At 48.9% G+C, this 25,775-nt stretch overlaps 1 protein-coding gene across 2 annotated transcripts in view; it reads right to left on the bottom strand.

Annotated features, from left to right (window-relative positions):
• Nucleotides 1-25,775, bottom strand: part of IGSF3 (immunoglobulin superfamily member 3) — a 77,533-nt gene that overhangs the window by 35,528 nt on the left and 16,230 nt on the right. For both annotated transcript variants that reach the window (XM_021402312.1, XM_021402322.1), the window contains exon 2: nucleotides 19,134-19,511. In XM_021402312.1, coding sequence (XP_021257987.1) covers nucleotides 19,134-19,511 — 378 coding nt within the window. The remainder of the gene's footprint in view (nucleotides 1-19,133; nucleotides 19,512-25,775) is intronic.

Here is a 25,775-nt window from a genome sequence, read left to right as displayed (position 1 = left end):
TGGGTTTAGCACTCCATCTGATCCTGAGCCTGGCGGCCACCAGCAAGCCACCACAGCTTAATACAAGCCTAAGCCACTGCAAATAGAAGGGCAGAGCACACACCTCTTTCACACAGGGTTAAGCCGACGTGTCTTACTTAACAACACTTGAGTGCTTAGAGCAGAGATGTGGGAACTGACTGTGCAGAGACCGGTACCTGCCTGTCTCAGAAGGCACATGCCAGCAACAGAGGTGGGCAACCAGTGCATGCCTCCAAAATGCTGGCCCCGGATCTCCTGTCCTATTTGCCCATCCCCTCCAAAATCCTCCTTCCTACTGATCACGCACAAATAGAGCATGCATTTCAGTCCCCACAAGCAAAGCACCAAAGGAAGGACAGAATTAGGTTTTAATTTACATTACAGCCCTAATTTCAATTCAGCCCTTGTCTACGTCTTAAGTTCCCAAGGGAAGATAAAGTAAAAGTGCTGGCTTTCTGCTGCACGGAGAGGGAAGGAGAGACCAGAATCACATCTTCGTGTCTGTTCCTAAGCAGATTGTTGCAAGACACAGGGCAACAGATAACACCCCGTTCCTGGAGACACCCAAGGTCAGGCTGGACAGGGCTCTGAGTGCCTGATGAAGCTGTAGATGTCCCTGTTCACAGCAGAGGAGTTGGGCTAGATGGCCTTTAAGGGTCCCTTCCAACTCAAATGATTATATAAGCAGAACGCAGAAAGATCTGAAATCAAAGAACAAAAAGATCCCATAGAAACTAAAACTGAAAATTCTTTTTCTAACGGCCCCATTCAAAGCACGGAAATTGTTTATAACGTAATATATAAATACACATCTTGACCAGACAGTAAGCTGTCTACCAAACCACAAAGTCAGCATGAGTTGGAGGTATTTCTGGGAGCTGGAACGAAGGACATTGGCCCTTCTGGACATTTCCAAGCCACCTTCTTCCAACAAGGCCTTGGCAGCCCAGAGCTGTTATTCTGAAGCTAGCACCCCTGTGATGAATGAATGGCACAGACCATCCCTTGTAGGATGGAGGCCAAGTTCTCCAACCACGAGCAACACCTGCTCTCTTCCTGCACTGAAGTCAATTCAAAGCAGAATTAAAACAAGCAAAGGAAATTCAGCCAAATACCCGACAGACTTCTGCAATCACAGAAAGGTTGCACAGATAAATCCAAATAATATCCACTACTGCAAATCCATCTTCCCAATGAGCTTCTTTCTACTCTACTTCTACTATCTTGCCTCTTACGCATGCAGCAACAGTCACCTCTTCTCTTTAAGCTCTTCATGCTCCAAGCTTCTTCTAGCTCAGGTGGCAGTGATTTAGGACACGGGAAATAAGAACAGGAAGAGAGGAGCCGAAGTGCTATGCTTGGTAATGCTCTGGAGACTGTGTTAACAGCTGTTCTCCTGCTCCAGCGTAGCAATCAACCAGCTAGGCTGGCACACACTTTCTGTGTGTGTTTGTGCTAGGCATCTTTATACTGAAATCTTTTAATAAATGTATTTATCTTTATAACCCATTGGTCTGGGCATCTCAAAACAACCAGCGCCCTTTCCCTTCTCTCAGATTCCAGCTGACCTCCATGGTTGTCACCCCAACAACAGATGGCCACCACCAAGTTGCCCCCCCTGCAGAGCCCTGGCTACAGGGTTTGAGCAGCAACCCCCACAGCTACAGAAGGGGACACCGCTTTCCCTACCAACTGTGCTATGTTTGAAGGAGGTGAAGAAGGCAACAGGGCTTTTCGAGGCGGTGGGAAAATTGCAAACGAGACCATTTGATGGAAATGATGGTGGCTCTCCACCACAAAGTTCTGCACTGCTCCAGTAGGGTGTGCAAAGAAATGCTTTTGCTCACCACCTCTAGGACAGCAGCTCCTCTGCCAGGCAGGCAGGCAGGCAGAAATGATTCACTCGGTAGTTCCTGCTGCACAAATTACATATTCTAACCATTTTTACGGCTTGTCAGTAACATATCTCACAAAGACCAAAGGTCCTGAATTCTGCCCTTAGTGAATTCAGCCTCCCAACTTGAGGCATAGACTAGTAGGTCTGAGTATTGCAATATACTTGGAGGTCTTCTAGAGGTCAGGGCTCCAGGTTTTTCAGGCTATCCCACACACTTTGTAGTGCTGAACAAGGAGGCACTTTAAATTTTAAATATTCAGGAAATAAATTGTCCATTAAAGAAAAGATGTTTTTGGTGCTGCTATCATTAATCCAAAGGAACACACTGTATCACAGTAGCGCATTAAAGCAAACAAACAAACAACAAAAAAAGCAAAGAAAATAAATCAAGAATAAACTAGTAAATAGGAAGTTTCTACGGTGTCTCCAGTGTAGGATCAATATCACCGATTCCTTCAGAATCCAGGATTTTATTTATAGTGCTTCCAGCCTTCTACTGGTGAAACCTCTGAGCGAGAGCCAAGCATAGCTGACACGCTGCTGTCCCCAGGTCTCCAGACAGCTTGTTTTTACCCGTCAGTGCCTGTTTTGCTACTGCATCCGAGTGCAAAAGGCACTGAAAGCTGTCAGCTTCCCAGCTGCCATTCACCGCCCTGTAGGTAAATGGCAAAATGACCAGCACATAGCTTTCCGCTTGCTTTGCTGCTGGAGTGCGTGCCCTCGGCAGAGGCAGGCTGAGACACCAGCCCAGGAAGAGCACAGATGCTCTGCTGGCTGCCGCGTGCTCAGGGGCTGGGAAAGGCACAGCGCAATGGAAACAATCGGTGTTCCCCACCCAGAAATGCCACCAGCTCTGCCTGATCCTCACCTAAAGCCCAGCTTGCTCAGTGGCTGTTTGCTCTCTCCAGCATCAACCAAGACAACAGATTGCCTCACAAGCACCTATAAAGTCTGAAGGCTCAAGATTCCTCATGCAGATGAGCTATGGTATGCAAATAAATAACACATAGGGAGCCTGGTAAGATATGTGATCTTATATAACCCGTGTCCTTGGGAGATAACTTCTCTTAACTACCTGATCCAAATGGCTTTTTTTTTTTTCTTTTAACAAGCAAGCAGAACTGGAAATGAACACAGATTCACAGATTGATTTGGACAATTATGACCAACTTGTTGACGTGAGTGATCATGAAAGCAGAGGACACCAATGGCAAATGGTCTGAGCAGATTATCTGTCTCATGGCAGGTGCATGGACCCACAACCCAATTAATAGATTTTCTCCTGCCACAGAACATGAGCTTGGTTGTTCGTGCACTTAATACCACCCCGGGGCATGGGAGCCTACTACAGCAGTCCCTGAGCAGAGCATCATGCCCATGAGGTGAGCCACGCTGTTCATGGTGCACGCTCTGCAGTAGCATCACTGCTCTGCCCCAGCTGGAAGAAGAGCTGTGTGTGAGGACACACACCACGTATATATCCTCTCCAACAAAACGAGATTACACGATGACAGTGTGAGCATGTCAGCCTGTCTCCCACCTCATTTAGAAAGTGGCTCCTGTTTCAAGGGCAGCTAAAGCTCTCTAACGAACACTGAGAGATGGATAGCGGTCTCAGAATAAATTCTCACCGGTTTCTTGAAACAGCCGGAGAAGCAGAAGGGATACCCACCACATAGAACTATTTCTCAGGAGAAGAGTGCAATGTTTGTTCAAACCTCAAACACCAAAGAAGTAACCCCGAAGACAAGCATGGGAATATCCCAATCAAGGAAAAGCAATGACTGCACTTTATTAGATATCCAGGAATTCAACCACGAAGTAAAAACCACAGGAAATCAAGCTTTACTAGTCCCTCTGCTCACATTTTTTCCTCTTTCTTTCGTAAAAGAACTCTTACCAAAACTCAGCCCTGGTATCAGCACCAGTGGGGACCCATTCATCCACTTAAACAAAATAAAACCACCAAAGGTAGATTCAGGAGCACTGTTTGTGGCACAGCTAGGACACGTCCTCCCACCTTGCCTATCAAAGTCTTGTTCCCCAGAACCTAAGCCTATAAAGTGGGACAGTTATAAAGGCTATCGTATTTCAAATCACAGCTAAGTTCCTGTAAACATAACCTTCAGAAAGGAAGAAGAAAAAAGCTTTTGGCTGTTCCTTTTTCTGCTACGTTAAAATGACAAGAAAGATTAATTTTTCTTAATTATTCTGTATTTTTTTCCAAAACCCTTGCTTGAACACATTAGGTATTCAGGTGTCCTGTGCCTGGCAGACTCAAGGGTGGCTGAAGAGCTCATGGCAGCACACAAGGAAGAGTGGGGAAATCAACGAGGGAAGGGAGTTTCTGTCAGACTCTGAGAGCTCTTAAGTCTTGGCTTATTTCTATTAACAAAACACCTGGGAGAAAACTTCTTTGAGGAAGATGTGATGTCCGTGGACCATTTGCTAAGATGGGAAAAAGGCTCACACCTGAGGTTCCAGACAGTTCCACCAGGCTGCTGCTTCCAGACATCAACACTCTACAGTGAAATGAATTACACAGCCTTGCTGCACCCTACTTCCCCTAAAATAAACAAGCAGGGAAGTGATAAGGCAAAAGCTCCCCTTGTTTAAGAAAAATGCTCATTCTTCTAACCGTCACTGAGAAAAAAGCAACATAACAGAGACAGAAAGCCATTTTCCCTTAAAATTCATTGCAAGTTTATTTGACTACTCGATCATCCCCAGACATCTTGGATCTATTAAGTACTGGTTTATGCCAGAAAAATCCATGCAAAGTGATTTCAGTTAAACTAATGCAGCCTCTTATACTTGCATGTTAAAATAGTTTTACTGCATACTTCAATCCATGCAGTTTACTTTGATAATCGAAGGATGTCCACATGGAGGTGGGGGCCTTAATGACACTGAAAAGGACATACAGGTCAAATTCAAAACAAACTGCCTCATATGGCGCAAGAAAAAGGCCAACTTCCATGTTGCCAACGGCAGCCCAACCTCCAAGAGTGACCCAAAACAGTATGAAAAGAATTTGAAGATAAAGAACTTAAGAGGCTGACAATCATAGAATCAAAGAACGGTTTGGATTGGAAGGGACCTCAAAGCCTACCCAGCCCCAACCCCTTGCCATGGGCAGGGCTGCCCCCCACCAGTTCAGGCTGCCCAGGGCCCCATCCAACCCGGCACTGAGTGCCTCCAGGGATGAAGCAAAAAACTGCAAGGTTTGGGCTTGCTTTGTTTTCACAAAGCCCCCAGTACCTGTCACATATTAGAGGTGATTACAGAGCTTCTCTGCTGACATGCTCAACAGCACACACCTGTGAAAACCTCTCATTTCCCTTTTAAGCATTTCTCTCCTTCCTGTCTTCCTCTTTTATTTATTTATTTATTGCTTCTTTGCAGGTTCCTCATTTACCTTCAGACTCAACCATTTAATTTTTAATAAAAGGCTTCACTGTCTATCCCCTTTCTCTTCAAAGGCCCAGTTTTATTCTTCTGCCTCCTCTCTGTCCCCCCCAAGCCTAATTGTTATTATTTTCACCTTCAGTAGTTTCATTTGCTTTTTTCTCCACTCTAATCTCTCTGTTCCTGTTTTCCCCTTCTGTACTGAGTCCCTTTCATCCCCCATCTCCCTCTCGCCCCCAGCCAAGCATCCAAATACACAAGGAGCACGCATAACCAAGCATAAATACGAAAGGGATCATCAAATGCTTGCCCCTACCTATTCAAATATTTGACTTGTAATGATTAAGTTCAAGTAGATCATAAATATTTTTACAGAGCTCTGCATGTCTTTAATAAACTCCAGCTTCTGCCTCAATGGCAGGCAGGACTGCAGTTGCTGAGCTGTTTCCTACGCATTACAGGAGATTTGCTCCAAGGTAAAAGAGAGGGATGCCCGAGCTGGGAGCTTGAATTATAAGCAAGGAGATTTCATTCCCCACTGCTGCTTGATTGAAATTCAATGCCTCCCTCTCACCTGCTGCTTTGTGATGCCAACCCCTCCCGGATGGCCCACAGCTCCCCTCCCTGCACAGCAGAGTGGCCATGCTCTCACCCAACCCGGGGACCCTCGCCACCCACGCTGCAGATGCGCAGAAGGGAGCTCAGCACAGCCTCTTTCAGGGCACGTCCTTGCTATGGAAGCGAAGACTTCACTCCTTGCCAAGCAAAGTACTCAAAGCTGGCTGAAAAAGGAAACTGAAGATGATGCTCTTTGGGTTTTCTTCAGTGTTTTGACAACTTGCCTGTTTCTTTGTTTTAGGGCAAGCAGGGAAACCTCTCCATCCCCTGGCACACAGGACAGGCTCCCGCCAGGAGATGCAGCTCCTGTCCTCCTTCTGCAGGGGAGCGCACGCTGCTGTTTAGCATCCCATAGGAAAAGCAGGTCCCACCAGCACAACGAGCCCCTCAGCAGCAGACTGTGAACACTGCACGGGACAAGGTCTGGAAAGCACCCCCAAGCCTCTAAACCCACTCCCAGTGCTCCCCAGATGCTTTCCCACAGGGCAGAGCCGCTTGCCGGGACCTCAAAATGGTCTCCTGCCAGGAGGAAATAAATAAATGAAATAAAACACGCCCGCGTACGGGCTCATGCAATTTTAATCAAACTAATGCCTGCAAAAAGGGGGATGGAAGGGCGGGGGCAGGGAGGGATTACGGTGTCACTTGTTCAAAGCTCTCCTGTTTATTCCACATCTGCGATCCCTCCTGAGCTCCCACCAGCAGCAAGGAGCACGAGACGCACAAAGCGAACACGCCACGCACACCGAGCTGTCTCTTTGTTTTAGTCACTGTCTGCCGCTAATGTCAGCCAGAGAGCACTCCTGGGAGCGATGCTTCGCTGCAGCTAATGACACACCGACAGAAGCACGCGGAAAGGGGAATGAGGAAGGCAGGAAACTCAGCACCCCAAAGGGCACATAAAGGAGCAGCGATGGGAGCATGGAGCCTAGACCTGCTTCCATAGGGCTGGGAGAAGGGGTGCCAGGAGTGCGCCCTACGTCCTGCTTACAGCAAGAGCAGCCTGGGGGACAAGGGGCATCCACAGCAATGTGATGGGGATGGCAGCAAACCAGCAATGCTGATGCTCACCTGTCCCACGTGGACCATTAGGAACCATTTGGGGAAGCTGACCCCCGCTCAGAGCACCACCTCCCTCTGATACCCAAGAGCTGCCTGCCTGGGCACAGACAGCAGGAGCAGGACTCCACCAGGCTCAGGCCTGGGCCTTAGGCACCAGCCATCATTCCCAGATGGGGATTAAAGCCAGAGAGATGGGAATTTCAAATACGCAACGGGCAAAGCCGTGTGCATTCCCCACAGAGGCAAATAATCAGGTGCCAAGAAGGAGATTAACCCAAAGGAAACAAAGGCAAAATCTGCTGAAGAAGCTGCTGCTGCTCCTCATGGAGGAGCACGAACCTGACAAGCAGGGATGACGGCACTGCATGCATGAGCAGCACTGACTGCTGCCCAACACAAACTCCTGATTTTACGCAGCTACACAACAAGCAGCATGAATAACTTTTTGCTGGCCCAACGATGCTACAGGACCTCACCGAGAGCAACATGAGAGGCAGCCCCGGCTCGCAGGCAGGGGTAGCCAGTGCTCGTGCTGCGATACACATTTTGGGAAGAGACTCTCTTTGCAAGCTGCCAGCAGGCTGGTGACCGGGAGACACATTTATACGCTGCCTCTTCGACAGCCAGATGTGTGTCATGACAGGCTTCAAGTGACACGTCCCCAATGCCAAATGCTGCTGTCGCAGACTATGGCTGCCTGCAGCAATACCACCTTGGGCAGTGATGCTGTCGTGTCTTGTAAGCCTAACCATGTTGGGTTCCCAGTAGCACAGAGGGGCTGTCCCACTACTCCAGGCACACACCCCAACAGCAGTCCTGCATCCTGCCTGTTGCCAGGAGGACTGGCATTTCTGTCCCGACGATGTTACCCAGCAGATGACAAGGGATGGGATGGACCCAGGCTCTGGCCATGCTGGACTTCACAGATGTGAGACCAAACCACAGCACTGCTACCTATCCCACCACACTGATAGCCTCATGATTCCTCCTCTCCCCTTCTCTACATTGACATCAGACCCTTGGCAGGAGCCTCTTGAAGCTGATGAGATCTGACAAGCCCCAAGTCTCTGAGGATAGGCAGGCAGCAGACGCTGCTCTGGCCGCAGACATAAGGGAGTGGAAATGATCTGAGAGCAAAGAGTGCCAGCATCTCATTTCCTACAGCTCGCCAGCCTGTTACTCATAAAGTCACTTCAAAAGGAGTTCCTCAAAGTGTGCCGTGCTGCCTCCTACTTCCCAGTTGCAAAGGGAGAGGAAGAAAGGGTGGGAGGCAGCACAACAGTAATTACTGCATCCCTATGGCCCTGGTGGAAGGCAGCAGTGAAACCCAGCTCTCCTATTTCAGGGTCAATAGCCTGAAACAGTGCCTAGGGTACTGCTGAAGGATACATGAAAAGGGTGGCAAAGAGCCCCTACGAGGCCCAGAGCAGGAGACCAGCAGGTAGTGGGGGTGCCCTGTTTCCAGTGGGCTTCCTCTCACTGCAGGGGAGAGTGAGCATTGTTCCCTCCAGCCCACCTAGCCATGGTCCCTTGGTCGTCCAACCCTGCACACAAGCCCTGTCTACTCCAGCACCTCCTGGATGCCACCCTCCTACACATCCCACTGTTCTTCACCACCTGCACAAGATCTTCTTCCCACGTGCCACTTCCATGCTCCCTCCACCTCCTCTTGCTTTCCCATCCCTTTTTCTCTCTGCCCCTTACTAGATTCCAACACCCAGCACAGCACTCTGATGATCACCAGCTTCCCCATCCCAGCATGGACAGAAGCTCCTCCATTCACCCTGACCCAGAGCTCCAGCTCTGCCTTGGCTCACCATGCACCCCAAGAAAAGGACGCAGAAGCCCCTCGTACACAGGGACACTGGTCCCACAGGACCATCTGTGCCAGTGCCACATCCTCTGGATGCATTCACATACCTGTGTGGGTTCAGCTGCCAAATGAAGCAACCTCGCCTCCTCTCCAGCTTTTTCCTTGAGTCCAAGTGCACCCCACAGCACAAAGCAGCAGGTGGACTCCGCACCTTCTCACCCTCAGCAAGAAGAAATCTGGTATTACAAATTAGTCACAACACTCATTTGGTAAGGGATGGTTCCATAAACACTTCACTCTGCCAAAGAGGCCGGAAAATCTGAAGAATAACAAAGTCTGAGAAGGTCTAAGCACACACCATGCCTGAGACAGAAGGACCTCCCCAGGGCAGTCATCCCTACAACACCACCTCCTTGCAGAGCCCTGTGCTAAAATTTTAAGCAGTGGGAATAAAGCCCTACAGGGCACGACGTGCTGAAGAGTCAGGGAGCCAGAGTGCAGACACTGAAAGGCTGCCATCCCATCAGGGATGGGGATGCTGGTGGTGGTGCTCTTCCCATCTGGAGGTGGCACGGAAATCCAGAACTGGGGGAAGGCACTGGTGTAACCCCACTGGGTCAGCCAGCTGGTTCAGGGGCCGGGTGGGAGCGGGGAGACGCCAGCCCCTCCCTGAGGGACAAGCAGCACTCTCACGGTTCTTGCTGCTCTGCTCCCCATTACGTCCACTTCCAAACAGCTGTCTGGCAGCATTACCAAGCAGTGCCGCATGGAATAATGTTACATTTCCCCCAACTCTGTTGTGCTATCTTCTTCCTTCCCCACCTCCAGCTGCTGCTTTCCTTCCACCACCCCCAGGCTGGAAAGCAGTAATGCATTCCTTCATTTTATCCAGGATCTACTTTTCTAATAATGTAAACAATTTACTTGTAACCCATGAAAGAAAAAAAAAATTAAATACAGTTAAACCCACTTAAAATAAATACTTGCTGAAGGAATATCAGCTGGAGACTGCTCTCTGACTTATAATAATCCCACTGCGCCCAGGGAAATCCTCTTAAACCTATATCAGATAAAGATTGTAAAACTGTTATAGGGCTAAACTGACAGGGCAGCCACAGAGTCAAGATGGAAAAATTTCTCCCCCACCAGCTTTCTTCGCCCCATCTCAGCTTCAGCTACCCTCCCAGCACATCAGGAGAAGTCATCCTGCATTGGGCCTGCACCGCAGAGCAGGAGGCAGTGGGAAACTGCCAGAGTTTGGGATGGAGCTGCACGCTGCTGAGCAGCTGGCACTGCCCTTCCCTTCCAGCGCACAGGGGCTTTGTCATTCACCACCAGCCCTGCTTTCCCTGCAGCACCGGAGGAAAGTGCTGGCATCCTGGAAAAATCATGGAGCAGATCCTCCTGGAAGAGATGTTAAGGCACATTTGAGATGTGGAGGTGATCTGAGACAGCCAGCACAGCTTCACCATGGGCAGATTGCTCCTGACCAATCTGGAGCGTTCTACGATGGAGTGACAGTATGGGTGGACAAAGGAAGGGCAACTGATGTCACCTCCCTGGACTTGTGCAAGGCCTTTGACAAGGATGCACCACATCCTTATCTCTAAATTGGAGAAAGATGGATTTGAAGGGTGGACTGTTTGGTGGGTAAAGCGTTCATTTGATGGTCACAGCCACAGGGTTGTGGTCAATGGCAGGAGGATAGGATCTTTAAGGTCCTTTCCAACCCAAGCCGTTCTGTGATCAGCTGCAGGAACAGCCACCCTCACCTCTCTGGGCAGCAGAGCGACAGGAATGCTGAGCAATCCAACCAAAGCTGGCACCAGAGAACAAATAGAGCAATTCTCAAGGGAAAACGAAGATAAAAGGAGGAGAAGGAAAAAGGAGCAAGCAGAGCAAGACATCCCCAGAGAGGTAGCAGGGAAAAATTGGGCAGCGTGGAGTGTAAAATTTTGCCATTAACAGAAAAACGGCCAGCTCCATCGTGGGATTTCTCAGCGCCGCAGCTGGCTGGAGCGGCAGGGACCGTCCTCCGCTTTCAGAGTTCACCGAGCAATTGCTGAGAGCAGGGACGGCTGCCATATGCTGCCAGCTGCACTCCATGTTAACGCCGAGAGGCTGTCAGGAGGTGGGGGAGCAGAGCACCCCGCACCCCATCAGCCTGGCAGAGCTGCCAGAAATGCCAGTGGGGTACGTCAGCAGGCACAGTGCTGTCCCTGGGGCAGAGCCACCAGGCTGCCTGCTACCTGTCACATGCAGGGATGCACGACAAAGATTGTGCCCCACGGCTGCCCTCATCCAAGCACAGGATACAGCTAGGGAAGGGGAGAGCCTCCAGCACCTTCTCCACTTAGAGAAAAGAGGTTCGGGCAGCCCAGATGCCCAGACTAAAGATTTTTCTATCTCATCTTAAAAACCTTTGCATCCTTTAACTCTTATTGACACTGAACACCAAGACATGATGGCAATGTATGTTAGCAGCCTATACACCTCCCATTACTCTTCTGAAAGACATCCTCTTTATAAATAGGACATTCAGGACTACCAAATACCTCGTTTTATTGGGAACTGGCAAAGCACATGGGGGAAGAACTGGCAGGACAAGCAATACAGGTGCACAGGCTGTTGAGCATAGCTCTAGCAGGAGAGGATGGTGAGCACTGGCACCCAGGTGAGCTCCCCCATCCCATCGGGTGATGCTGAGCAGAGCTAAGTGTGCCCCAAACCACTGAGAGACCAGGCTGGAGGTTGCAGCCCTGGGCCTCCTGGAACGAGGCTGCTGCAGGCTCTTCTTTCCAAGACCATTTTGGCTGGCTGGTCCCACTTTACTATTCAGGTTCAACACCACACAGAAACCTACTCAAGCCAAATGCTGTGATTCCTCACCGGCTGAAGGCACATTTACATTTGGGCTTCTGCACTCCCCTTTATGACAGGTAAAAGGCATCATAAGTCTAGGAGGGAGAGGGTGAATTTTAAAGGCCTAAAGGCTAGAGCTGAGAGCAGAGCGCTGTGCAATCGCCCGAGTCTGTAGTCATTTCCATTTTTAGAAATGCATTTTAAAATACATTTTTTTCCTACAGTGCCTATGCACAAGCATACAGACACAGAAAAAGGGGCACGCATTCCTACCACAAACCTGTTCCACGTGCTGACTCAATTTCAAGTGCCCCTACCTGAAAAGGGTCACTGTAGGCAAAACATATGGAACACAATGAGGCGACCCCAATGTGTCTCATGCCAGGTTTCCCAGGAAGGGGTGGGTGGGTGGGAAACAAGAAAGGATTCATTCCACGGTTGAAAGCCCAAAGGTGCCATGCAACCAGGCTGCCTGCAGCCACGAGAAACAGGGCAGGATGATGAGGAAGGGGAAAAATGCCACAACACAAAGAAGGGGAGAGCAGACACAATGGGTTATCCATTTGTTCAGGTATAATCTAGCTAAAATTTGTTCTATTCTGCCTGCACATATAGAAGCAGAGATACGTAATACGATAAAAAAAATAAAAATCAGGCAAGCAATTCCAGCGTGAAAGGAGACTGCACAATGCAACAAAACAGGAGTAATTGGAAGCATTTAGCAGGAAAAAATAACAACAGAGGACAAGATAAAGATGCACACAATAATGAGTGAACCTTCTCCAGCAACGCGAGGACGCTTGGAGAGATTTCTGTTACAAGCTTTCAGCTACAACCTGAATGGTACCCACAAAAAGGTATTGTAAAAAGCACAGGGAAGAACTAGCCCATGCAATTCATTGCCAGATTGTCTACAGCTAAAGCCAAGATTAAAAATAAAAAAAAGAGAGGGAGGGAGGGAGACTGGCTACATGAGTGGGTCTTAGTGCCTTCCTCCTGCAGCAGGGTCACAGCTGGCAGGGCCCGGTGCCCCAGCCCGGCAGCTCCTGCTATCTGCACTGCTTCCCCAGGGCAAAGCCAGCGCAGAGCTGGAGCAGCACTACTTCCAGGATGCAAGGCTGGAAACAAATCCCGTTCAGGATCATTACCAGGCAGAGCAGAAATATAAGCCTTTGTTTCTAACTCCCGTTATCTGAGGAGCTCAAAGCACTTTACAATTATTTAGCTTAGACTTTGTGAAAGGCTTGTACGCTATTATCCCTAATTTCACCAGCTGGAAAGCGGGGAGGGAGATGGGGGGGGCTGCGCCCCAGGAGAGGCAGCAAGCTGGCAGCATGGTGTAGGGGAGGACCCAATGCCCAGAGCCTCCCAGCCCCACACTGCTCCAGAAACTGCCCTCTGTGCTTTGCTGCTGCCATAGCCCAGGCTGTGTCCATAGGAATGACTGGAGGTAAATGTGTTTACCCATGCTCCTCCCTCCCTTGTTATCAAGCACTCCCTCTCCATACATAGGAATAGAAAGAAAAAGCAGAGCAGTGTAGGTCATTTTTTTTTTCCCCAAGGCTACTACAGGGAAATTTAGTCATGTGAAGGAGGACGGTAAGAACAAAATACCTTGTGTCTGGCTGCAGAAGACCACCTAGGAGAAGGTATTTGAATTTTTTTTTTTATTTTATTTTTTATGCCAGCTAAAGGGGAATTTGAAAGCGAAGGACATTTTACTTCTCTGGGGAACTAATTAGTGCAACAAGCACAGCCCGAACAAGCAAAGATGAATATAACTCACAGAGCAGGAATTTCAGCAATAACCAACCCTAGAACTTACGTTGGTTAACTGACTGCTCGGCCAAACAAAACATACGTGTGCTTCATGCAGGCAGCAAAGCCATCAAGATGGCCTCAGATTTCCCAGTCCCTCCGAGATTAGAATCTCCAGGTTTCACCTTCATACAAACTAAAGCAACAGAGATAAACTCCTGCAAACTCTCAAAAGAAATAAGAAACATATGAAATACAAGAAATAGGCCAGAAAAAAGAGGGAGTTTACAAGTAGGTCTTTGCTGCTCTAAAATCACCCATGTTATGCCATTTTTTTTTTTAGCACTGACATTACCATTTTACACCTTCCCTTAAACATCCTTCCATACCACCTGGTGCCTAATTATGCTTTCTACTGCCCCACAGCCAAGTGATGCACTATAGCACAGCGCAGGGTAGAAGGGACCTTTGAGGTCTGGGGTACAGCCTCCTGCCCAAGCAGCATTAGCTATAAGGTCAGACCCAGTTGCTCACTTGATCCTCATCAGGTGCTGAAAACTCCTGGAGAGGTGGTGGTGTGCCACCTCTCAGGGCAGTCTGAACATCTTGTTTCAATTCTTGTCTTGTGGCTCATCCTTCCACCATGCACAGCTGGTCTCTGTCTCCCCCAGGATGCAACCTGCTGGCATGTCTGACACTTTCCCCTGTCCCTCGGGGGAAGAAATAAGAAAAGGCAGCATAGAAGGAAGCATCTACCAAAAACAGTAGATCCTTTCCTGCATGACTGCCGTCCTTCTCTTTGACATCTCCCTCTGGGAAGCTATCTTCAGCCCAGTTAACAATTGGAATCACCCACAGCCACCGAGGTCCATGCGACCCATGTGAGCAGAAGCGACTACTCTCACAGTGAGTGACCCCAGGCCCTCAGGGCAGCTGCTGATCTCCCCAGCACAGCAAAGCTGGGTGAAGGCATTCTCCCTCTGCTCTGCGCGGAGACAGATCACGTATGGCAGCACTTGACAAAGAGGAGAAGCTGCTGGCAACAAGCAGCAGCAGCTGTTATAGGCAATAAAAGTTCACTTCATTCTTTTTGCCTGTTACAGCCCCTTCAGCTCTCCACAGACAAGTTCTCGAGATTTCTGGTTGCAAGCTTAACCAAAGAGAACAACCCTCTTCTCTCAAAAGCCTGTCTGAGATGCACTTGGCTCCTTCCCTTCCAACACTGTTTGGCCTGTATAAATCTTGCCTCTACCTCCAGCACCACCAAAGCTTGTGATACTGAATGCCAGGACAAGAGGCAATAGGCCCAAACCTGGACACAGGAGGTGCCAGCTGAACATCAGGAAGTATTGCACTGTGCAGGTGACAGAACTCTGGCACAGGTTGCCTACACAGGATCCCTCCCTCTTCGGAATCTTCCAAAGCCGACAGGACGTGGTGCTGGACAGCCTGCTCTGGGTGACCCCTGTTCGAGCAAGGGCTGGAGCAGGTGGCTTCCAGAGGTGCCTTCCCATCCCAACCACACTGGAATTTTGTGAAAGCCTCTCAGATGCACCCTACAGCTACTCTTCCCACTGCAGCCATGGACTCAAAGCTGGGCATGCAGCTCAAGCACAGAGAAGACCTCCTCCAAGACATTCCTGAGACTGAGTTCTGGTCTGCTGGGAGCAACATCATCAGTTCTACATTTGGAGATGAAAGCCAACCAAGGCTGCCCGCCAGTACCACACGCCCAGCCCATGAGGGCTGCCAGGGCCAGACAGGACCATCGGGAACAGGGCTGAGATCACTGTACCAGCCTGCCTGGCCTGGGTGAGCTCAATGGGAAATGGCAGAGAGCAGAAGCATGTCCTGGCTAAGATAGTGGACGAGGAAGCCACTGAGCAGTGCTCAGCGCGTGCTAATCCTCTCTGCCCTTCTCTGCCAAGTACTGCTTGGCTCTCAAGTTTGCACCAATCGCTCCTCCACACTCCACAGTACCTTGGAGGTTGCTATGTATGCATCTCCCTGCCCTGAACCCTTTCATTTTTTTTTCCGCTTTAACTTGTTAAGGATTGATGCCGCACAGCTGCTTCCCCAAAAATACAGAGTTCAAGAGCTGCCACCTCCTCAAGTGCTTTGAAAGGTTTTCTCCCGCTCTGTCGCTACCTGTTAAAGGAAAACCTCAAAGCTTGATTTCCTCCCTCAAATCAGTTACTTTCTGAAGAAGAGCTCAATGTTTTTTGGAGCACAGATAAAAAAAAACACTGAGATAAAAGTCTGAAACTTCTGAAGAGGTTAGAGCTGGGCCTCTTGGCTGTTATCTAAGTAAGCGTACAGGCACACAAACAACCCGCTGCAGATACAGAGTGGAGTACAAATTTGCAGTGACTCACGCACTCTGAAGTAACTGCCATGTGCTCACTTCCACCCCTCAGCAACATACAAGTTTATTTACCCATCAACATAAGATGAGAAGCACGGGCCAGAATCTCAGACTGCACGGCGCTCCTGCTGCTTCACGCAAATTACTGCACAGAAGCACCTCATCAGCCACTATGGGAAGAACTTGACACTAACTGCCAAGTTAAGGCTCTAGAGAGGTCTCTAGGTCTCTAACCTAGAGAAAGATACCATAACCTAAGCAAAGATGGGTTGCTCTCCAGGTTTGTCCCTCTGTCCTCTGACTGCAGATACTGTTTCAGCACCTAGTTTAGGCAACATGCATGGTATTAGATGAGTGCAACAATACTTCTGCAAAACAAAAACCTTCCCCATCCCCCAAACTCGCTTCAGCAATTTCATATTGGCCTTGGGGAACTGAACTCTATCAGCTCTACTCAGAAGGCAAACAGTGGAGCTGCAGACTTCATACATGGGCTTAATCCTTTCTCATAACTCAATCACAAGACCATAGTTCCACAACATCCTGTAGAGCTGCACCTGTTTTTTTTGTTTGTTTGTTTGTTGTTTTTTTTTTTGCTGCCTTACTCAGCACCTGCAATTCATCTGAGACACGCTGGGAAGAAGAATGTCGGACATCTCCCAGCCTGGGCATAACCCCTTCTCCTCACTGATGCTGTTCAGGAGGAGAAGAGAGGTAACAAGATGCAGAGAGAGACTTGTTTTTGAAGCAACCAAAGTGAAGACTGATGAAAAACTTTTAAGCCTTGGTATACACTCCCCTGTAGCAGAAGGCCCTTGAACCACATTACTGGCCTCATTCCTAGCTTAGGTGAGATCAGCACTTGTGATGTATGCCTAAATTCAGATCAGTGGAGATTACAGTCCCAAAAAGTGCCTGGGGAGCACTGTTTACTCCAGGCCATCACAGAATCATTAAGGTTGGAATAGGCCACTAAGATCCTCTAGTCCAACCATCAACTCATCACCACCATGCTACATCATGTCCCTCAGGGCCACACCTACCCTGAGCAGCCAAGATTCTAGCCAAGATCCCCAGTGAATAAAGGAATCTTGTGATGAGACAGCAAAAATGGGAGAGGGCCAACCAGCCATATTTGCTGCCCATAAGGTGCACTGAGGCATATTTTCAAGCCCAACTACCTACCAACTCTGTTTTTTTAGCAACCACAGAAGCCCTTGATGCTGCTTAGAAGGCAAGAGCAAAGACACATTCCAGCCACTGCTGCAAGCCGAGATGTGCTGGTGCTGAGAGCAGCCATGTATGAGCCTGCACTGCTGTCTCATCCAGCCCCAGCAAGCTCTCCCATCACAGGGCTGTATGTATGGGTGAAAAGGGGAAGACTCTTCCCTCAGCTCTTCCTTCAAGCCACAGGGCAACGCAACTCAAAGATCCCAGAGCAGAGAGCCTGAAACCACCCATTTCACACATAAACAGAGAGAATAGAGATGCTAACAAACCTGTCTCCCTCCAGGCTTTTCTGCTGCCAAAGAAAAGCCACTCAATCTAATGAGTCAATTAAAAATTCATAACTGGATGAAAGAAAAAAAAGTTTGGTTCTCTTTCTGAGAAAATGAGAACAATAACTCTTATATGTAGCACTCATGTAGCTCTTCTTGACTAGGGTCTGTAGCAACAAAGCCAGCTTGAAAACCCACCACCTGTAGCTGCTGACCCTTGTGTGCAGGTCCTCTCACATAGATTCACTGCCAGAAAACAAGGCTCCAGGGGCACCTCGCAATGGCTCTCAGCATTGCTTTTAGGCATGCTGCAGCAACAAACAGTTTCTTTATAAGGGACGGGGTGGCACACGTGGTCCTGGAGCACAGCGGAGACACAGCTGTACCTACAGTTGATCCAAGCTGCAAAAGCTGCCAGTGGGAGCAAGGCACAGGGAGATAGCAGCACAGGCTGGAGGTGCTCCTACTGCCCTTCCCTCTGTGAGGGCTTGTCCCTTCACAGGGCATCATGGGAGGGCACAAAAACATTCAGTTTCTGTCAGAGCATAGTTAAACTCCAGCAAACACCTATGTAGATACACACTCAAAATGCAAGTGACCCAAAGTTACTTCTGAAGTGGATTTTTGGAAACTAATTAAGCTAAAGTAAATTAGGGCCACACATTCTGAGCGCGAGCACCTACGAAAGGGCATAATGTGATTTAACTAATCCATTAGAAGTTACTTTAGATCAATTTCCTTGACTATCCCTGACACATGTAAGCCCTGAAGCTGATGTCCTCAAAGCACTATTCACAGACGCCTTTCGTGCTGAGACCCACGACACATGCGCACTGTACCAGCAGCAAGGGCAGGACAGAGCACAACCACGTCACACAGAAAGCCCAGGGCTGGCCACCAAGGAAGCTGCTGAGCAATGGTAAAACTTGGAAGGCACCAGTTCCTGAGCCCCAGGGACACAAAGACAGCATCGGACACACTGGCTGTGCTCACCCTCATCCCCTGCACTCCATGCCTATAGCTAACACCAGTCTTCCCCCTTGATCTCTGTTTTCCTCCAAGGACTGTGGCTCAGAGGCTGACTGCTCAGGGTGTAGCTTCCTGGGAGTTGAACGCCGTCCAAATCCCATGGCCACTACCCCACTGCGTCACCAAGCACTTTTTGTTTTCTAATAGGTTTCACTCCCTTATGTGCTGTGCTGTGCCAGCCTTGATTCAGCTTTGTTTGAATGAGGAACCACAAATCCAGACACCGGAAGCAAATCACCTAACTACAATAAAGGAGGATTTAGGTGTGGACCTCCCCACTCAAGAAGCTACTCAGTGATAGTAAATGGGAAGGCAGCCACCAAAATAACCATCTGAACTGCAGCCCTTGGGGCTTCTTTACCTTGGGACAGTAGATGGGAGAATGGTTTTGCCACTGGCGCAATACCAGGTTAGAGGGCTTACAGTTAGATCCTTTTCTTTACTGTTCCACCCTGTTGCCTCCCTATCATCACTGGTACCCTGTGGGTTCAAGTCCCAAGCCCTGACAGAAGAAGACAGCAACAGGTAATGCTCAGAGCCTACGAACTCCTCTCGTAAGTGCTGGGATGGGAAATAGTAGCTGTTGGGCTATGGGACAGCAGACCTGGAGATGAGCACATCTCCTCATCTGCAGTAGGAAACCTGCCTGTATCTGTACAGACTTGAGAGCCATACACGCCTTCGTGTCACTGTGTACAGAATAGCACATCCTCCCCTGGTACCTTTGCCATCACCTTGCCACCACCAGTAGGAAAACGGAAAATCCAGCCCCCACGGAGGGAGCTGTCCTTTGGGACCCACCTGTCAGGTTCGTCTTGGCGCTGTAGCTCCCAAAGTACCTCTCATCGGTGTTGGGCGTGTGGCACTCGTACTCCCCGGCGTCCCGGTCCTGCAGCTCCGTGATGTGCAGCAGCACCGCGTCCCCCTGCACCCGCTCCACGTAGATCTCCTGGGCACGCACCCGCTGGGTGTAGATGGCGTAGGGGAAGGAGGGGTCGGCGGTGCTGACGATCTGCACCTCCCGCTCGGAGGCTGAGGGCAGGTAGATGGACCACTGGAAGGTCTGCTCCGCCGGGCCCTGGTAGCCGCTCACCTTGCACCACAGCGTCACGTGGGAGCCCTCTGTGCGGTAGAGGGGCCCCTCCTGCACCGCCACGTGCCGCTGAGCGACGACCATGCCTGTGGGAGGAGAGCAGAGCAGCGTTACTTCCTGGCAGGCTGCCGGTGTGCCTCCCCAAAAAAGCATCACGGCCACAGTCAGTGGAAGCCCCACCAGTGGACCTCCACACCACGCATACAGCCACGGTGTGGCCAGCAAGGCATCCGTTTGGCACCACAGAGGCGATGCCAGCCAACCGGCAGGACACAGCAGAGATGTACACAGAGGCTCAGCTGATAGGGAGCTCCACCACATGCCTATAGCATAGGGCTTTGTCGGGGGGAGGGGAGCTCTGCTCCGAGCAGGGCTGTGTGCTCTCAGCACCGCTCTGCCTCCTCCACCACACAGCCACCGTTTCGTTTCACCGTGCTCTCACCCTCCTTGGGTTTCAGGCCATAAGCCCCCTCCTCCCTCAGTAAGCCCCACAGTTGCTCCAGCTGGTGCAAAATCCCATTGTTTTCCCATCAAACCCAGCACGCCTTCCTTCTCCAGTCTCTCAGCCACTCTCGTGAAGGCGTACCAAGAAACATCACACTCCGAGCACTGCCTTTCCAAGCCTATTCAAAAAGAGTATATTTGGTACATAACAAAACCAATTAAAGTTAATGGAGGGAGTGGGTACATTACACTCTAAGGCTCCCCGCCCCTTGCTGCTGCAAATCAAGACCCGGCATTGCGCACTGTACACATGCAAAGTCATACAGCTCCAAACAAAGACAGGGCAGCAATTTGCTGTATTTTTACACAGATTATGGATGGCTGGCCCTTGGGCTCATGGCACATTACCAGCACAGCCCTCCAGGGGCCAGATAAATTACAGCAATCTATCTTGTTTGTTGCTACATCAAAGGCTGGAGGTCTGGAGACCACGGTGGGTGTTCATCGGTTATTGAGTTACCAGCAGCATGTGCACATGGTGAGGCCAATCACCCTGGCTTCTGTGACTGCTTGCTTGCCATCATAAAACAGCAATAAGCCGATTTAAAGCAGGTCCTGCATAATCACGTTTGCAAATTTCATCCTCCCCATGTTAGTGCACGCACATGGTGATATTTTTGTTTTCTCTCTAATTTTTGACAACAATGTTCAAGACCAGAGAAGAATTTCATCCTTCAAAAACTTGCAACTTGCAAGCAAAGGCATCAGAGGATTACTGGCTCCATCTCGCCCTCTGGCCATCAGTGTCCAGACAAAGTTTTTCTTGACAGACACCTTGGATGGAAGCCAGGAGTGATGGTTCTTACCAGCTTAAAGCAAATAGTGAAAAATGGGTTCAGCATGTCCATCAGGCCATGCAGCTGAACAGATGGAGCGCAGTTCAAACTATTAACTTGGGCTCAGCTAAATGCTGCTCCAAATTACGCTTCTTTTTATTCTTTATGAAATAATGTGATTTAAAGAGATGGATGGATGAGGAAATCTAGCACATTTGAACAAAGAGCAAGAGGAATTGCAGAGGCAAGTGCTCTTCCCCCTGTGCTCTCCATCCAAACTCTTCATCCCGAGGACAGATGCTGCCAGAGACAACTAACATCTATGGTGCAGCCAGCCTCTTCTCTCTCCCTGCAAAGGCCAACAGACAAAGTAAACACTACTGCCTTTGAAGTGAAGAACTGTTTTTAAAGCAGGAAGGGCAAGATCTTTATTGCATACAAAGGTAGTTGGGAATACACATTTGGTAGGCACATCTAGCCTTGCTGTAGCATACAGACTCCCTGCTTGCAAGAACAATTAAAATTGCACCACCATGCAAACATGCAGCAGCAGGAATTAAGTTACATAACCAACACTCATTTGGTTATTTCTTAGTTTCTACATAAATGACTGTTGTACAGTTGGTTTTTATCTAGGAACGCTTTGAGGAGTTCTCCAACCATCCCACTGAAAAACAATGCTCTATCATGGTCTGACCTTCCTAAGCTCACTGGCAAGATAACAACCTCAGGGATACACAGCGTGGATCTCCACGTCCCAGTGCACACAGATAGGATCCCATCAGCTGCGTGGCCAGCACTAAGGTGGGCCTCCTCCTTCCCTTGCCAGTGGCTTAGCAACCAGCAAAAAACACTTCTCAAATGAATAATGTAACTGAGAAAGGGAAGGAGAAAAACAATCAGCTTGAGACAGGCATCCACCACTAGAAGGGCTCTCCCGAAATGGTTAACTTCTCATGTGGTGAAGTATGCTTGGAGGTTTTCAAGCTCTGGGAATTGCTGTATTCAGGCACATACAGCATCAAATTGCATTTCTTAGTGAGCAAGCATTTTGATTAGCAAAAATAATATGCCAAAGATCCCATTTTAAACTCTTATCTTGTCCTCTTGAAGAGGGAGAAGAGCTCACTGAGGGAAGTGTTCTGTGCTCCACACCTCTCCTTGGAAACCTAGGAGACGATTAAGGTTAGCATTTGGCTGGTACTTCACTGGCACAGCTGGCTTTTAATTGCAAATCCAATATAATTTACTGACAATGCAAGGGCTGATATGGAGGAGGTAGAGAGCCAAGAGCAACTTTAAAATTAATAAGAAGTGATATGTTCATGCATCTGCTTCCTCACCCCTCCTCCTCCCCCAAAGAAGTCAGCAAATACTGCATGCTCCAGAGGAAGCACTCCCTGATCCTTATCCCTTCCAGATACGGAGTGAAGTCATGGGCCTTTTGAGCTAAGAGCAAGCGAAACAACAGCTGGGCAGCCCCTCACACTTCTGCTGGCATTCCTCTCTCCCAGGCCCCACTTTGGAGGAAGGAAGGTGCATGGGGAGAGGAGGTCTTGTGACAGGACAGTAAGGCTCTGGGTCACACTGCAAGGGGATCAGTAGATGCTCATTCCCAGCACCTCCCATGAGCTCAGCAGGCTCCACAGGCTGCAGTTTCATGCCGAGCAGCTTGGAAAGGCAAGAGAAGAGAGACAGCTTCAGCAGCACGGCAGGGGAGAAATGCAATGCCTGAGCCACCCAACCGTTCGCATGTCGACTCACAGCCAAGACTTCAGTGCCTCTCTGTTCAATCAACAGGCCAGAAAGGAGCTTTGAGTATCCCTGTTAGCTAGATGTTTCACACAGAAGAGCTGTAATTCAGTCATTTCAGAATCAACACCCTCCCAGTAATGTCAACCGGCTACAGCCAGAGCTAACCTCTCCATGTGGAGACATGCAGAGCTCTGGTGTTTGAGCACAACTGGTCCCATCAGGTGCATGATTTGAAACACCACGATGATGCCACCTTTCAGAATGGGCCAAGCACTCTTTGGGAAGGAGGTGGACCTTCCGGTTCATTTTAGATGAACAGACATGAAAACCTATACCTGAGAACACTGACCCAAGGCTTATCACGAGGGACAGGTTGCTATAGTGTAAGGACAACTATGCATACAGCATCAACACACCAATAAAAATTAGTGAGGAATCATAAATTCATGAAGGTTGGAAAAGACCACTAAGGTCATCTAGTCCAGCCACCAACCCATCACCATCATGCCCTCTAAGCCATATCCCTCAGTGCCACATCTACAATGAATGATCAGAAGCCTCTTGCACACTCCCCCCACCGCTGAAAGCGTGGGTCACGTCTGCACTGCACCCAAAGGCACCACAGCAAGCTGCATCAAGGCATCTTAGAGAGCAATAGTCATTGCCAGCATAACTTAAATCTGAAAGAGAAACTTAAGCATATAATCCTGGGCCTGTAGTCACTAGAGAGCAATTAAGAAAGTCTTCATATTTTCCGTATCTTCCAGAAATGTAGGGCTGACAGCTCTGAACACCAAATGGATTACACAGCTTGAGGGGCTTTTCCTACTCCTGCAGCTTTACACCAGTTTTCCTTCTCTTCGAGGCTCTAAAGCAGTATTTGTCAATAACTGAACTGCATGCTAATAATCCTAAATTCTCCTTAAAAAATTACTTTGTGCTGTTGACTACAGCTAGCAGACAGTAAACATTTCCAAAGAGATCCCTCTTCCTCCTCTCACTGTTGCCTGCACAAACACATAGAGCAGATTTATGGTTTCTTTTGTTGTTCCTATTGTCTGTTCAATTTATGAGTTTTACAGCAAAAGTTTCAAAAGAGAACAAACAAACAGTAGAGAATGGTCTCTACCATTTCTGTAAGAAATTAAGGGGCAGGCAAGGCCCAGGAAAATGATAAGCTCTGAGAAGATCTGATCGAGGTCTGCACAATTGTACATGCCACGGAGAGGATGGTCAAGAAGAGATTTAGCATCTCTTCCTGTTTAAAAAACAAAGGCTGTCAACCAAGATTGGTCAGGTCCAGTTTCACAACAAAGGAGGCGATTCTTGCATCTGTATACAGCTGAACTGGGGACTTCCTTGCCAAGGAATGCTGTGAATATGGGAAAGTTGCAGAGGATCGTATAGGGATGGGAATTACTTAAAAAAGGAATACTAGGTAGGCAGTAGATCCCACCAGGTTCAGAAGGCTCCTAAGTAGCTACAACTCCATATTAGAGCTGTCCTTATGCCCCTTTATCACCTGAGTAATCGCAGGCAATACCCTTCAGCCACACAGGCACATCTGGTCTCCAGGCTGTGCTACAACAGGAGCTAAAAAAAAGGCACCGTTACAGCTTTTTCTCAAGCAGCACAGCTACCTCAGTTCTGAACATGGCAAATGGAACTGGTTTCCCCCCCAGACATACTCCGTACTAAAGTAGGAAGCATCACCTGTATGCAGGGCAGGGCAAAGGAACACACATTAACCCTATTTGGCTGTGACAAGGGAACATCTGCGTAAGACCACAGGAGCTGGCAGGATGCTTCCAGTAATGAAGACAATTCAAACACAAGTGCTAAAGAGCAGTTATGCTAAAAACACCTACTTTGTAGCCTGAGTTAGGCTCTGGGCACGCAGCATCATGACCGCAGCACCATGGGAGACGCCATGCCAGCATCATGGGCAGGACACCATGGGGAGCAGCAGGGCAGGTAGAAGCATCCTTGAGCTGCAGCAGTCTGTGTGTTGTCCACGCTCATGGCACACTGTTAGCTGCAGCCCAGCAAACTGGGCTTCCCTGTAACCCGTTCCTCCTCCACACTGCCATTCCCCTAACCCCCAAAAAAGGAGCACCGGGTTCTGCAGCAACCTGTCTTAGCCCCGCTGTGGAGCCAAATGAATAATCAGGGACAGGCATCCACAAAGCCCGGTCTCCTTTCACAGCGGTTCTTCCAAGCTCACAGTTGTCCGGCCATTGACAGCACTTCCCCAAGTGGCCCTCTTAATTTTCACCAGCTGAAGACTAATGTAATCTCTACAGGTGACCCCACTACAACAGACAACACCAGAACAGGGCCAATCTTCTTAGCAAGGCACACCTGCTATTCTGTGAAGTCTCCTCTTAATGTGCACATATAAAAATTAGGTTCGAGCTTAATTTTTGCATAAATGAGTCACAGCAGGGAGAATCTCTGTATGCTGCAACCTGCTGCCAGATGGAAAAAACAATGCTATCAGAAGAAAACATGCAGCAAACCCCTCTGTTCCCTCCCCCCAAGCACACCATTATTACTGTGAAGCCTCATTCTAGGAAAACACAGTATTTTGCTTGATGTATTTCTTCTCATGCCAGGACAGTTCACTGTACCAATGGACTGGATGGAGCCACCTACAGTACAACCCTGTCCCTATCCTCTCTACCCTCTTGTTTTGATGTTTAGATCATGGTACCAGGGGTGCCTGATCCCAACTCCTTCTCCTCCTTCACTCTTGCCACCATCCCACCACTTGGACTGTCCCTCCTGAACCGACCCCAGAAGCTAATCATTTCTCGTTCAGATTCCTCCCACTGCTGAGCCAACTGAGAACAGCTAAGTGGAGAGGTCAGCCAGGAACAATTTATACAATAATCGGTATGGAAATATCACAATCAGTAGGGAAATATCAAAGCACAGGGAAACGAGACAGGAGCAGCCAATGAAGCCCTTTGTTCTTCCAACACAACTGCTTTCACTCATCTCTGCTTGCTGCTCCCTTTCACATCCACTCACTTCCACAGCAGATGTTTACTGTCTTTAAAGAAAAATGTCACCTCTTTCATATTTATTGAAAACATTTCTTTTAATCACCACAGATTGTTCTGGCCTGTGACTAGCTTTCCCAAGTTCTGACTGCAAAAGAGGTCTTGTACCTCTGTTATAATTATGCAGCCAGTCAAACATGCAAGCCCCTCACCAAGATCAGAGCCATTTTTCATCCTTTGGTTCCTCTCAGATCTGGTCCTTATATTGACAGGCAACTCCCTTACTTTCCACAGTACAGAATTGGTATTC

The sequence above is a fragment of the Numida meleagris genome, chromosome 1 (assembly GCF_002078875.1).
Source record: "Numida meleagris isolate 19003 breed g44 Domestic line chromosome 1, NumMel1.0, whole genome shotgun sequence".
Classification (NCBI taxonomy): Eukaryota; Metazoa; Chordata; class Aves; order Galliformes; family Numididae; genus Numida; species Numida meleagris.
Note: the sequence above shows the minus strand (reverse complement) of the source record. Positions and strands in the feature narration are given on the sequence as shown.